At 52.8% G+C, this 14,265-nt stretch overlaps 4 protein-coding genes across 7 annotated transcripts in view; 3 read left to right on the forward strand and 1 right to left on the reverse strand.

The window, feature by feature from the left end:
- Positions 1–8,542, reverse strand: CD177 (CD177 molecule). 2 transcript variants are annotated; one of them, XM_067020243.1, is made up of 9 exons: positions 8,197–8,542; positions 7,979–8,122; positions 7,547–7,729; positions 6,700–6,831; positions 6,422–6,538; positions 1,955–2,032; positions 985–1,170; positions 714–848; positions 1–454 (listed from the first exon to the last, which is right to left on the reverse strand). In XM_067020243.1, exons 1-9 carry the CDS (start codon positions 8,240–8,242, stop codon positions 306–308), a joined length of 1,170 nt encoding a protein of 389 aa, XP_066876344.1. In that variant the 5' UTR covers positions 8,243–8,542; the 3' UTR covers positions 1–305. The 2 variants fall into 2 exon arrangements, with proteins under 2 accessions (XP_066876344.1, XP_066876343.1); XM_067020242.1 differs by having other exon boundaries at positions 1,892–2,032.
- Positions 1–14,265, forward strand: part of LYPD3 (LY6/PLAUR domain containing 3) — a 103,292-nt gene that overhangs the window by 82,927 nt on the left and 6,100 nt on the right. The window contains exons 8-9 of the transcript XR_010837971.1: positions 1,522–1,700; positions 6,133–6,289. The gene's annotated coding sequence lies outside the window, so the exon portion shown is untranslated. The remainder of the gene's footprint in view (positions 1–1,521; positions 1,701–6,132; positions 6,290–14,265) is intronic.
- The window catches only part of RPS19 (ribosomal protein S19), a 115,455-nt gene that overhangs the window by 58,576 nt on the left and 42,614 nt on the right, over positions 1–14,265 (forward strand). The gene's annotated exons all lie outside the window — the stretch shown is intronic.
- CXCL17 (C-X-C motif chemokine ligand 17) overlaps positions 6,202–14,265 on the forward strand; it is a 27,665-nt gene continuing 19,601 nt past the window's right edge. The window contains exons 1-2 of one of the 3 annotated variants that reach the window (XM_067020250.1): positions 6,218–6,289; positions 8,609–8,672. The gene's annotated coding sequence lies outside the window, so the exon portion shown is untranslated. Of the gene's footprint in view, positions 6,290–8,608; positions 8,673–14,265 lie in introns of all 3 variants that reach the window. The other 2 variants (XM_067020248.1, XM_059045134.2) reach the window with 2 other exon arrangements.

The raw sequence follows: 14,265 nt of genomic DNA on the forward strand, positions 1-14,265 counted from the left end.
TGGGGGAAAGGACAATGTCTTTATTATCACACACACGGGGCCACCGCTTGAACGTCCACCCTCCCACAGGGCAAGTTCAGCCTCTCCGAGGCCCTGTCATCAGGTCATACAGTAGGTGGGGTGGGTGTGGATGATAACTCGTGTAGAGGACTGGGAAATAATGCAGGGTCCAAGGCTGTTTAGTTATGAGGTCAGAGGGAGGGTTTGGGCTAGGGGGTCAGCAAGAGCTAAGAATCATGGAGAAATGGGATCAGCAGGGAGGGCGCCCCACACCAAAGGGCTAGGCCTAGTCCCAGCCCTCCCACCTAAGCCAGGTAGGGGGCAAGGGCAGCTCCAACTATAGCCTCATGGTCCTCAATCATGGAAAAGACCCCAATATTCTGGGTACCGTTCAACAAGGAGCTGGAAGGTTGGGCCATGCAGCCCTGGATATTCACTGGGAAGCTCAGCCCACCTGGAGAGTGAAGATGGAGTCAGAGAGGGCTCAGATTTCCTCAGCTTAAATTCCTAAACCCTAGGAGCCCTAGACCCTTCCCTCCATCCTCAGACCAAGAGACCGGGCTCTTAGTACCCTCCGACCTAGAAAATCTGGGTCCCCAGCCCCCTCCACCCTCAAACGCATAAGCCAGGGTCTCAAGCACCCTCCCAGCTCAGGACCAGTAAATGCAGGCCCCCAGCCCCTTCATCCTTGGGACCTGACCTTCAGCACTCACCTCCCGTGACAGCAAGGTGACCCTTGTAACAATGGCTGTTGCCATTAGGACACCTCACAATATCAGAGTCGTGTGTGCAGGACCCAAAGATGGACAGACAGGTTGGACACTGCAGGTCTCCCGGGGCAGGGGCAGCTGGGGAGCAGAGAGCAAGTTGGGGGCGCACAGCTCTGCTCTTAGCTGTAGCCACCCTCCTTGAGCCCCAGAGTGTATCTCTGGGGCCCCACCTCTCCCCACCTCTGGTCCCACCCAGCCCGCTGGGGTCCCACACCTGGATGAGGGAGGGAGTTCAACAGGACACTGCTGCTGGCGGCTGAGTTGCACTTGTCGTAAGAGCAGAACCGGGCAAAGGAGGCGACAAGCACTCCGGGGGGGCCCGAGTGTATGGAGATAGTCTGGGAATCCTGTGTTCCGGGCTTGCTGCAGCCTTTGCTCCCCGCCAGGAGTGACTTGAATCCTGAGGGGTGACAGAGTGAAAGCCGGGTGAAGGGAGGGGAGACTCCGAGGGCGGCAGAGCCAGGGGTTCCTCAGTGAGCAGCAGAGAGAGGGGGCATGCGGGTCCTCTGATGACAGGAGCACAGGTCCTGGTGAGTGCAGGGGGAAGACTGGGGCCAGAGCCTGGGTCCTCCTCCAGCTCTGCCACCTCTCAGTTCTTGCTCAAATGTCACCTTCTCACTAGAGCATCCTCAGAGAGCAAATTACAACCTTTACATCCCTCTCCCGCTCTCCTTTCCCTGCTGGATTTCTTTCCATAGCTCTTATCTTCATATGCATATCTAACTCTTTTTTTTTTCTTCTGCTTCCCCAGTGGCACATAAAGTTGCAAGAAGGCAGATGAGATGGGATCTACAGCACCTAAAATAGTGGCTGGCACACAACGGGCAGCTCATTAGACCTTGAATGAAGTCACTGAGGTTACTCTGTGCCAGCTCTCTCAGCCTCTCTTTGCCTGGACTACCGGATACAGCCTAGCGACTACCCAGCAGGGTAGGTACTATTATTGCCATCACCTCGCCCCCAGGTTTCAGAAGGGGAAACCAAGGCGCAGAAAGAGGGAGAATTGGGTTTAGAACTGCAAGCATGAGGGGAACCTGGCAGGAAATTCAGGGCACAGACTCCAGGGCAGGGAGACGCAGGACCCCGTGAGGGGGTCTTGCCCTCTTGCGCAGCCCACACACCTACATCTATGAGCAGAAGTGTCTCCTGACACACCTCCCCGAGTTTACACAGCTGCTCCGTACTCGTGGACCACGCGACAGGTTTCTGAGTCAGGTCTTGAGAAATCCGAATCATGCTCCCCTGATGACAGGTCAGGATAGCTGCGGAGAAAGAATTACCAGGGTCTGTGTGATCCAGCGACCTGCCTGGTCCTGCGCTTGGGAAGATTTGACTCACCCTCCAAGCCATCTAGCCACTGGGTCCCTCAACCTCAGATTAGAATGGACACAGGAAGTCTGAGCCCCACCCCCATGTTTTACCCCGTTTTTGCTCGAACATCGCAGGGACTTTTCCCAGCCCCCCTTGGGGACAGCTGCTCCTGTGCCTTTGGGTGTGAGAGAGAGAGATGGATGGCTCTTCCTTAGCCTGAGCCAATCTCTGCTTCCCTCTCTGGGCCTCAGGGTCCTTATCTGGAAAATGAGGAGAGCGGCCTGACACCGCATATCTCTTTTAACTGAGAAACGCTATGTTCCACACAAAAATACTCCAACGCTTCGTGTGCACTGAACACTTACCGAGGTGCCCGGCGGCCATGACTTACTTACAAGGGATTAACCCGTTTAAGCCTCCCAAGGGGCTTGCCTCACCTGGATCGCCTCATTTCCTCCTGGCCCCCTGGCCCCCGCCCCGCACCAGGCAGGTGGTGGTATCCTCATCGTCCCCCTTTTTCCTTTCTTTTATTTTTTCTCATATCTTTATTGGAGTGTAATTGCTTTACAATGGTGTGTTAGTTTCTGCTGTACAACAAAGTGAATCAGCTATAAGTATACATATGTCCCCCTATCCCCTCCCTCTTGAGCCTCCCTCCCGTCCTCCCTGTCCCACCCCATCCCCATGTTCAAGGTGGGATACAGCGGAGCTTTTAAGTAGCTTGCCCGGTGTCCGACTGCACGTGGTTGGCAGAGCTGGGCTGGGAACTCAGGCATTCTGGCTCCCTGCGGGGAGTGATGGGGAAGGGAGGGGCTGGTGACCGTCCCAAGCTACCTCGGGCCCTGCAGCCCTTGGGAGTCTAGTTTGCAAACCATTAGACCTTCTCTTAAGGCCATCACACGGTCCTCCGCCGTGATGCGTCTTGTGACGCAGAAACCCCTGGGCTGACCATGCAGGGCCCACAGACGTGTACCCTTCACAACATACCCCACGAAGGAGGGCCGCTGCTCTCCCCACTTCACAGATGACGCACTCGCGGCTCCTGCGCCCTCCTCCCAGCCCGCTCCGCAGCCTGCCTGCCCCCATCTCCCCTGTCTTGGTCAATGGCACCTCCTTTCTTGCAGTTGCTCAAGTGGAACACACTGCTGTCATTCTCAACCCTTCCCTTTCTCTTACACCCCATGTGGCACCCACCAGGAAATCCTGTCCGCCGAAGCTGCAAAATACCTCCAGAACCTGACCACTTCTCACCCCCTCCACTGCTTCCGCCAGGGTCCAAGACCCCTTGGCTCTCACCCACTTCCTCCTGAGTCTCCCTGGGGGGGGTCCCCTCCCCCTTGCCCACCTCCCCTTTACTCTAGTCTCCACCCAGCAGCCAGAAGGGTTCCCATAGAAGGTAGGCTGATGCCTGTCACTCCTCTGGTCCGAAGACACCAATAGTTCCTAATCCCATTCAGAATAAAACTCTAAGTCCTTAAAATGGCCCCAAAGGCTCTATAGGTGATCTGGCTCTGTGTGATCTACCCCGCTGCCCTCCACCCACGGATCCTGCTCTGCTCCCCCTTGATCACTCTGCTGGAGCCACAGCGGCCTCTGGATTCTTCCTCGAACACATGGCAGGCACACGCCACCCCAGGGCCTTTGCATACTCTGCGACCCCTGACTGTCTGCGGTTATCTCCTCCTCCCTGAACTTGGTGAAAGAGGCTCAAAGAGGTGGTAATCCTCAAAAGCTGGTTCAGCGGCAGAGGCCAGACAGAAACCCACGTCTTCCTGATTCACCCGCTAAGCTCTGAAAGGCTGTGCTCTCCCTGACTGTGCGACCCACTGCTCTCACTGGGGCCACCATCCTGTTCCTTAGGGGGAGAGTCAAGGCTGTTAGGATCCTAGCCCCTCGGTTCTTGTTTAGCACGGGCTCCTGCGGTCGTCCTTTTTGCAAGCAGTCCTCTCCTGCCCCCGCGCCTTCCAGGAGCTGTTCGATCTGCCTGAGACGCTTTCCTGTCCTCCACTTACTCCCTGACATCTTGCTGTACCCCATCTTCTCATGCCTGGCCTTGCCGATGCTCGACAGATATTTGCTAAACTCCCGAACTGAACTTAACCAGGGAAGGCAAATGCACCATCCAAGATCTGGCTCTGACGCCGAAAGCCAACAGAATGTGCACATATGTTAGGGATATCCATCTGTGGCCTAATGGCTGTGTTTTATGTGACGTACATATGTGGGATGTGTGTGGATGTGTAGTGGGTATGTGGGGGGTGGGGGGTAGGATGGGAATGTGTGAAATGTGTATGGTGTGTGTATGGTATGTGATGTGTGGTGTGTGTGTATCGTGATACAGTGTGTTGGTGAGGTATGTGGTATATGTTTGTTGCATGGGTGTGGCGTGGTGTGTGTCCTGTGTACCTGTGTTTTTGTTTGTGTGTGCTGTCCGCGGCATGAGATGTGTGGTCTGTGTGCTGGGTGTGGCGTGTGCTGTATGTAGTGTGTGAAGTCCGTGGTGTGTGCAGGATGCGTGAGGTTTAAGGAGGCCCGTGCGCGGCATGTGACGTGTGGTGTGCGCTCGGCACAGTGTGTGTGTTTGTGTCTCCCGCGTGTATAGCGTGTTGTGTGCGTTATGGTGTGTGGTGTGTGTGGCACGCGTCTGATCTGTTTGGGAGACGCCTTCTGGATTATGAATGTTACCTAGTCCCGGAGATGAAGGCCAGATAAGGAAACCAACATTAATGAAAAGGAAAGACACCCTTCCACAGCTCCACTGCCCTCAGCTGAAAGGCCAGCCCCTCAGTCTGGCTGGGCAGACACCTGACCCACCACCAGGACCCCCCGCCTACCTCTCGGCTCCCCCAGCAATATCCGTTCCCAAGACACAGCAGGGCATTTCCTGCCTCCTTGGCCTGGCACCCGCTGTTCCTTCTGCTTGCAACGGCTCTCCCTTCGTGGCCCACGCTCACCTTGTCCACCTGGAAAACTTGTGATCGCCCACCACCCCCAGCTGCACCCCATCCTCTCGATGAGCCCCTCCTCAGGCAGAGCCGAGGGACCCCTCTTGAAACCAACGGGCTGCCCCCACCTCCAAGCCTTTGTCCGTGCTGTTTCCTCTGCCTGTTCGTGTCCTTTTCCTCTTCCGTGAATAAACCGCAGCTCATCTTTAAGACGCGGCTCATAGGTCACTTCCTCTGTGAAGCCCTCCCTGATTCGTCCCTCCCAGGACATCAGTATCATCCTCCTCTGAGGCCCCCCAGACCCACTTCCATGACAGCCCTGTGACCATGTGTATCTGCGATGTCTCCCTTCTCGGTCCTGGAAGCCCTTTAGGGCAGGGCCAGGGTCTGAGTCCTCTGGGGTCTCCACAGGAGCCCTTGGAATCCTGTACAAACTCACGTCCGCAAACGCATCCCGGGTGCCCAGCCTCGGCCAGCCCTTATGCGGCCCGAGGCTGGAAGCCTGGTGTCAGTGACATCCAGGCTCTGTCCTCAAGGCTCCCAGTCCAGCCAGAGAGATCCAAACAAGGGGAACGTTTGCTGAACTCACTCAACTCTCTCCCTGAAGCTCGGACAGGGAAGACCCTTCTCCCACTTTCCTAAGACCCCACTCCCCTCTTCGCCCCTCTCCCCACCTCGCCACAGCAGGTGCTTCACATCAAGACACTCTAGGCCACTCTCATCCACCCGTGTTCCGGTTTGGCCGGGTTTCCGTGGGGAAGAGGGGACCCTCCCCGTGTCCCCATTTGGCTCTTACTTTCCCTGTCACACCTGAAGCACCCTTGATATCCTCTCTGATCTCTTTTCTCTGCATCATGGCTGCTGGGCTGCTCCAGGACCATGGGTGGGGGAGGGTGGGGGCGGGTCAAGGGGGAGTGGAAGAGCCAGGGTTACCCAAGGTCAGGGGTGTGGAGAAGTAGAATTGGAAGCAGCAAGTCACTCCCAGCAAGGGAACCAGCAGACACACCTGCACTCCCTTCTGCGGCCAATGGACAGAGAGGCACGCGAGGCAGCCCACCGTCTCTGCCCCTCTGACCTTCCTCCCTTCTCCTCTCCCACCTGGCCAGGCCCAGCATCATTTAAAACACCCACCAGTGGATTCCTGTCCTACAGATGTGTCCCCCGGACCACGCACCCTCTGCCTCCCCTTAAGCTGGACACCTCTTACTGGCACCCTCACCTGACACGCCTACTGGGAGAACCCCTTACATCACATCTGCCTGAGTGAGTAACAAATATCTGAATGACGTGATGCTGGCTTTGGTGGGATGTGTTTGGATGTCCGCCTTTCACAGGGTCATCGTGTGCCCCGAGGCCGCGGCGCAGGGCGCTTGGTCTCGTGGGTATGACACTCACCTTCAGAATCACAGGTCTCCCGCAGACGGATGGGCCCGATTTCCTGAGTCCCATTAAGCAGGTTGCAGCCTGCTTGGGACATGCACCCCTGGACTCTCAGCCGGCCGGAGCGGTGCCCTGTGGAAAATGAGAGGAGGGGAGAGGGGGAGACGCTGCTGCTGGGACCGTCCAACCCTCATGGGGGAGGCGCGGCTCTGGGGGGCCAGGCCCGCCCTCCTCCGCGCCCCAGACCTCAGCTCCCCGTCCTCCCCAGAGACTCCCATCTTGGTCCGGCTCACCAACATTGAGCAGGAGGGTCCCACTGTAGCAGTGTGTGCTCTCGGCGGGGCAGGTCACCTCTGCTGCAGACTGACAGCTCCCATCAGAGAAGCAGACTGGACACCGCACAGACCCCAGGGCTGGCGGGGTGACTGAGAAAGGGAGGGAGGGCTGAGAGGGCTCTGAATTCAGACCGTGTGCCTTCCCTCCCCCCTCCCCCATTGTGCGGTCCCCAAGAATCAATTCCCTAGTCTCCCCCAAATGTGCCCTCCTCGAGCTCTTCTCATGAAGGCCTGGGGTGCAGGGCATTTGGAACATGAGCTAGAGAGACAGCCAGGTGGGGGGTGGGGGGGGGGGGACGTGAGATCCTGGAAGGGGCGCCCGGGACTGAGCACCGGAGGTGGTACGAGTCTGGGAGGGGTGCCCGGGGAGGACCCAGTGGCTTCACCCGCAAGTTCCACTAAACAGTCCAAGAAGACAAGATGCCCGTGTCCACAAAAGATGCCAAAGCGTAGAGAAACGCAGAACACAGCCCCAACCCCGATTTACGGTCTCAGACGGAAAAAGACAGTGGGAAGTCCCAGGCCCGTTTCACTTAGGAGGAGGAAATGCCAGGGCCCCGACTGGAACATGCGTGAACCAAATCCAGCGGGGTGGAAAGAAGGAGGGGGCACCAGGTCAGGGCTGGAGCCAGAGTCGGAGGTGGGTGGGTGAACATGGGAAAAGCGGTGCAGTTTTCTGCTCCAGGACAGTTAGAAGAAGCTGTGCTGGGCAGGGTGGGCAGGGAGGGATTCTAAAGGAGCGTCCCCTGCGTGCTCACCCCAGCCCCTCAGCCCCTCAGACACCCTCCTCGTCTCCCTCCGGCACCTGTGGGTGGGTGCGGGGCCCAGAGAAGGAGGCTGGTGGACAGACGGTTGCACAAGTTCTCCCGGCACACCCGGGTGTAGGAGGCGATGGACAGGCCGGGGCCCGCCCTGTGCTGGGTGATGACGGCCTCGTGATCGGCTGCCTGGGTGCAGTCCTTGATGAGCAGCACGTACACTTGGGGTCCTGGACCGAGAGAGAGAGAGAGAGACGGGCGGGGGTGAGGTCACGAGTAGAGGGCGGATGTGTCTCGTGCCCTGGGGTGAGAGGCTGCAGAGGAGGCCCCTGGACAGCCGAGGAGGGACAGCTCCTGGTGCTGGGGGGAGCAGGCTTTCGAGTTGGTACACAGAATATGCCGGTAGGACCGGGGGCGATAGGAGCATCTCTGCACAGGGGAGGGTGGGAGTCAGGCGGGGGCCCACGGGCCCTCCTTACCGTTCTCTATCAGCATCAGAACATCCTGGCAGCTCCAGCCGTCCTCACAATGCTCCTCCTGCTTAGCCGTCCACTGGAGGGGCAGTTCCGATGAATTCCTCACGGTCACCAGTGTCCCCGAGTAGCAGGTCAGGGCCTGCACTCCTGAGAGGGGAAGAGGCCATCAGTCTTCGCTCATCCCCCAGGGGACCCCCCTCCCGTCTGGGGTCCTCACTCACGGGGCACGGTGATGCCCAGGAAGGCCAGCAGCAGGGCAGGGCTCATGATCAGGGCAGCTGGGACGCTCGCGCCTGCCCTTTCCTCCTTTTTATGTCTCGCCTCACTCAAGGCAGTCCAGGAAAGGGGTGGGGAGGGCAGGGACTTGCTAAACGGGGCCTGGGCCTCCCTCTGAGTCCCAACACCTTAAAGGCAACAGGGGTGGGGAAGGGTGGGGGCTGGAGGGTTGGTGAGTGAGGTCGAGGGGGAGTCTGGGGCCCCAGCCCCTCCACAGTTAGAGATTGAGGCATCCTGGCTCCTAGACCTCACCGGCCCACATCCCCAGCCCCTCTTTCCTCCAGAGCCCAGCTGTGTGGGTCCCCACCCACATCCTGTTTCAGGGCAGTTTGTGAAGGCGGTTTCCTCATCTCATAGCAACTTGGCCACCTTCTGGCCCCAAGTGAGGAAATGGCCCAAGTGCCTGTGAAGACACTGTGAGGTGAGTCTTGGCTGGTCCTTTGCGCTCTCCCTATCCTAACCTCTGCCCTCCTCCTACTTCCCTTTTCTTTCTCTTTCCTTTCTATACTGCTGTCCTTTTTATTCTCTTTTTCACTTACTTCCCTCATGCTTTCTCTTCTTCTACTGTTCTCTCCCCTCCCAGCACAACACAGGCCCTAGAATGTCCATCTCCCCGCCACCCAGGAGGGAGCTGAGGAATGGTGAGGTGGGGGGAGGGGTAGAGACTGAATCTCTATCAAAGAATTAGGATATTCCTCAGCAAAGCAAAGTGTCTTTGCCAGAAATAGATGGAACAGTGGTGTGCTAGAAGACCAGCTTTTCAGAAAAACAGCATCAACAAGCCCTGCCTCGGAACATCGGCCTATTTCTATGGTGTAAATACTCCTACCATGTCTGATTTTAAGCTACCAATCATTTAACAACCAGCTCGCAAAATCCCTAAGTATTTAACAATCAGGTTTTTGGGGTTTTTCTGCGGTACGCGGGCCTCTCACTGTTGTGGCCTCTCCCGTTGCGGAGCGCAGGCTCCGGACGCGCAGGCTCAGTGGCCATGGCTCACGGGCCCAGCCGTTCTGCGGCATGTGGGATCTTCCCGGACCGGGGCACGAACTCGTGTCCCCTGCATCGGCAGGCGGATTCTCAACCACTGCGCCACCAGGGAAGCCCAATAGGCTGTCATTTAAATGTCTGATTTTAGTCAACAAATATTTACCAGGCTGGAGTCTGTGTCTGGTACTGTCCTAATTTCTGGGGAATAAGGAAGACCAATAAGAATGAAGCCACTGTTTTTGTTGAACTCACAGTCTAGTGAGAGAGACAGACACTAAACAAATATATGAGCACCAAAAAAAAAAACAACAAATGATGGGCTTCCCTGGTGGCACAGCAGTTGGGAATCCACCTGCCAATGCGGGGGACGTGGGTTCGAGCCCTGGTCTGGGAGGATCCCACATGCTGCGGAGCAACTAAGCCCGTGCACCACAACTTCTGAGCCTGTGCTCTGGAGCCCGCGAGGCACACCTGCTGAGCCTGCATGCCACAGCTACTGAAGCCCACGCACCTGGAGCCCGTGCTCCACAGCAAGAGAAGCCACTGCAGTGAGAAGCCTGCGCACCACAACAGAGTGACACCCGCTCGCCACAACTAGAGAAAGCCCGCGTGCAGCAACGAAGACACAGCATAGCCAAAAATAAATAAAATAAGTAAATTTTAAAACAAAACAAAAACAACAAATGGTGCTGGGTGCTGGGCAGAGAGTGAAAACCAGGTGATGTGGAAGTGAGTGACTGAGCTGGGATCAGGGAGGGCCTCCCTGAGGAGGTGACATTTGAGCTGAAAGCAGAATGAAAAGAAAAAGATTGCCATGGAAAGACAGGCAGGAAGAGCATTCCAGGCAGAGGTAAAAGCAGGTACAAAGGCCCTGAGGTGGGATCAAGCTTGGCTTATGTGAAGGTTAGAAAGAAAGCAAATAGCTAGACTATGGGTGGGTAAGAGGGAGAGTGATAGAAGAGGAGGGAGGAAAGGCTGGCAGGGCCCCAGCAAGGGAGGGCTAAGTCCGGTTATTAAGGCAACCTTTCTGGCAGTCCGGTATATTTCCAGTGACTTATGCAAAGTCTGGATGTGGGGCTGTTTAGCAAAAGGTCTGACAGTCCTTGGTGTGTCAAACTGTTTGCTACCAGAGCGGATTCTGTTGCTCCCTGATTGTGTAGCCTTGGGTCATTGACTTCCCCTCTCTGAACTTAATCATCCTCTTCTGAAAAGTAGTTGTAATGATTACCTGCACTTCGTGGGTTGTGGTGAGGATTAATATCTGTATATAACCCAAAGTAGGTTCTCAACAAATGATAAAAAATAGTTAGTATTATGAGCCTTTACTCTGTTCCAACCCTAGTCCAAGCACTTTTTTGTTTCAACTCGTTGAATCATGACTCATACCCTGAGGGAGATTCTATTAATAGCTTGATTTTATAGTTAAAGGAACTGAGCCCCAAAGGAGTTAAATAACGCCCAAGGTCATACAATGTGGCAGAGATAACTTCCCACCAAAGATCCATGCTCCCTTCAGGGTGTAAAGATGTTACTAAGTGGCTACTGCCTAGCCGGGGGAATTACATTTCCCAGCCTCCCTTGCCTCTAAGTGAACCATGTGACTAGTTCCCACCAGTGGAATGTGGGAAGAAGTGACTGGTATCACTTTTGAACCTGAGTGGTTACAAAGCAGGAGTGCCACCTCCTTCCTCAAATACTCCATCAAGTGAATGTGATACAAGTGAGAACTAAACATCTATTATGTTAAACCACAGAAATTTAGTTTGGTAATGTATCTGTTTCAACTACCAGAATTTTTAATACACACAGCCAGGAAGTGCTTTCCTTGGGGTGGATGTCCTAGAAGAAGAGGCTGAGACAGAGATTCTTCTTGTGCTAAGCGCTCCAAGGCATCCACTTGTAGCATTACCAGTACTGGTTCTTTTCTTTTCCTTACCCTTCCTTCAACTTCCCTTCCCTTCGCATTCCTTTCCTCTCCCTATTAAGAGCAACAATTGCAACTATTCCTTGTGCCTCTTGTAGAAAAGGATCCAGAAACTAAAAGAGGGAAAGGAGCTTGCCAAGACCTCTGTCTCAGGCTCTGGCTGAGCTAAAATCAATTCTGGGCGCCTCAGTCCACACTTTGGCCGACTCATTCTGCTTTCTCCTTCAGAACTGGCCAGTGGGTTCAGCAGGTATGAGAAGCCTGGATCATGTCAGAATGCGCTGCGATATTTACCTATAGAGGACAAAGCAGACCCTCTAGCACTTGGGTGGGGCTTCTTCCATATTTATTTCCAACAAAGACACTTTCTTTGCCCCGAGACTCCCTGAATGCTGTGAGGAACACGTACATCCCCTCTGGGTTTCTACTACCTGGGTTTGTCTGTTTCTGCAGGATGAGAGTCATTTTAGTTGTTGATGACAATATTCTACGTGGGTGACGTTGCGTCTCTTCTAGTGCCTCACATCCAGAGGTTCGTAACGTCAGTTCGTTGCGTTATTGGCTAATTAATAAGTGACAATGTGAACATCCCAGTCTCCACCAATAAGACCCTTTTATTTCCTTGTACACACCATTCCCAGAGAATCCTCCCTTATCGACACAGATTACACTTGGGTCGAGCTTCTCCACCTGCCCTGCACTGCCCATTATGCAAAGCCCTTCCACTCTGGTGGCTCATTTCTCAGAGCTGCTACTATTAACCCACCTCATGAAGTGGGAAACAGCCCTGACAAGGGAGAATGAGCGCTTGAGTCACAGAGTCAGGAAATGGTGGCAGCATCCGGGAGCGCGGGCGTTCCCAGCAACCTGCACTCTGTCCCGCTGCACCAAAGCTCCCCAAAGATGGTCAAGTCATCTGAATGATACATTTCCAGTCTCATCTGCCAAGCACCCAGTTTTCTCCAGCAAAGAAAAATTATTCGTATGGCAAAACAGTTCACATTCAGATTACAGTAGAGGACCTTATGTTATAAAGAGGAGGGATCCGGAGCGTGTGATGAAAAGTTACACTTAAATATCTTTATCGGCCTTTCTGTACTCACCAAAAGAACAAAAACAAGTAAAAATCGAATACAGCTACCGGCATTGACTCCTGTCAATATCCTCCAGCGCTGGAGGCACGGTGGATAGATTAACCCTTTGGAAGCCAATCTCACACTAAACCTTCCAAGTCCTAGGGAAAAAAAAAAAAAAAAAAATTCCTAGTGTGTGAGGAGAAGGGGAGCTGTGATACCTGGAAATTGTGAGCTTTTAGTAAAGAGGCTGAGATTCCAGATCAGACATTGTTTCACTCTGATCTGAACAATTTACTTCCTCTTTCTTGCCTTCAATCTCCTCCTAAGTAAAAAGAGGCATGGTTTTCAATCTTTTCACCACACAGGTAGAAGAAACAGGGAAGGATAAAGTCCAACACTGCAGCGGCAGGACTAACATCTTAGTGTTTACAGCACTGTGGAGAAAGCCATCTTTCCTAGAAGCCACCAAGCAACGTACAGCCACAGTGGTTTGAGCTGAGAATGCATTCACCTTCATCAATAACATCAGTTGTCAGGCAAAAATCTTTCAAGATAATTCCACTTGACTTCACTTTAACTGAAGTAATATAGAAACGGAATGGAATTGTTGAGTCACATGGTAGGCATATGCTTAAGTTTTTAAGAAACTGCCAGACTGTTTTCCAGAGGGGGTGTGCCATGTTACATTCTCCACCAGCAGTGTGTGAGAGGTTCCAGTTCTCCACATCCTTGCCAATACTTGCTATAGTCATGCTTTTCCCTTTTAGCCATTCTAAGAGCTCCGTGGTGGTATCTCATTGTAGCTTTTTTTTTTCATTGTAGCTTTATTTTTCTAGTGACTAATGCTGTCAAGCATCTTTCCATGTGCTTATTCACCACCCATGTATCTTCGTTGGTGAAGTGCCTGTTCAAATATTTTGCCCACTTTTTTGTTGTCTTCTTATGGAGTTGTAAGCACTTTGTATATTCTAGTTGCAAGGCCTTTGTTAAATAGATGTTTTGCAATAGCTTTCCCAGGAATAAAGGCATAGGAGGCATATGTCCAAATAAAGACACATATGAAGACATATGAATGTTAATAGTAGCTTTTTTTGTAATAGCCCCAAACTGCGAAACAATGCAACCAAACTGTGATATAACCACACCATGAAATATTACTCAGCCATAAATAGGAATGAGCTATTGATACATGCAAAAACTTTGAACATGAACTTCAAAATGATTCTGCCTATAGCATATTTATGAGGTTCATCCATGTTGTAGCATGTATCAGTACATCATTCTTTTTTGTGATTGAATAATATTCCAATGTATGTTTACACCAGAATTTGTTTATCCATTGACCCATTGATAGACATTTGGGCCATTTCCACCTTTTGGCTACTGTGAATAGTGCTGCTATAACATGTGTACATGTATACGTTTGAGTATCAGTTTTCAATTTTTTTGAGTATCTACCTAGGAGTGGAAAAAGCCAGACACAAAATGTCACATATTGTGGGTCATAGTCCATTATATATATGTACCACATCTCCTTTATCCATTCATCTGTCGGTGGACTTTGCAGTTGTTTCCATGTCCTGGCTATTGTAAATAGTGCTGCAATGAACATTGGGGTACATGTGACTTTTCGAATTATGGTTTTCTCAGGTTATATGCCTAGTAGTGGGATTGCTGTGTCATATGGTAGTTCTATTTTTAGTTTTTGAAAGGAACCTCCATACTGTTCTCCATAGTGGCTGTATCAATTTACATTCCCACCAACAGTGCAAGAGGGTTCCCTTTTCTCCACACCTTCCCCAGCATTTATTGTTTGTAGATTTTTTTGAGGATGGCTATTCTGACCAGTGTGAGGTGATACCTCATTGTAGTTTTGATTTGCATTTCTCTAATCATTAGTGATGTTGAGCAGCTTGTCATGTGCTTCTTGGCCATCTGTATGTCTTCTTTGGGGAAATGTCTATTAAGGTCTTCCACCCATTTTTGATTGGGTTGTTTGTTTTTTTGATATTGAGCTGCGTGAA

This window comes from Kogia breviceps, chromosome 18, assembly GCF_026419965.1.
Source record: "Kogia breviceps isolate mKogBre1 chromosome 18, mKogBre1 haplotype 1, whole genome shotgun sequence".
NCBI classification, from domain to species: domain Eukaryota; kingdom Metazoa; phylum Chordata; class Mammalia; order Artiodactyla; family Physeteridae; genus Kogia; species Kogia breviceps.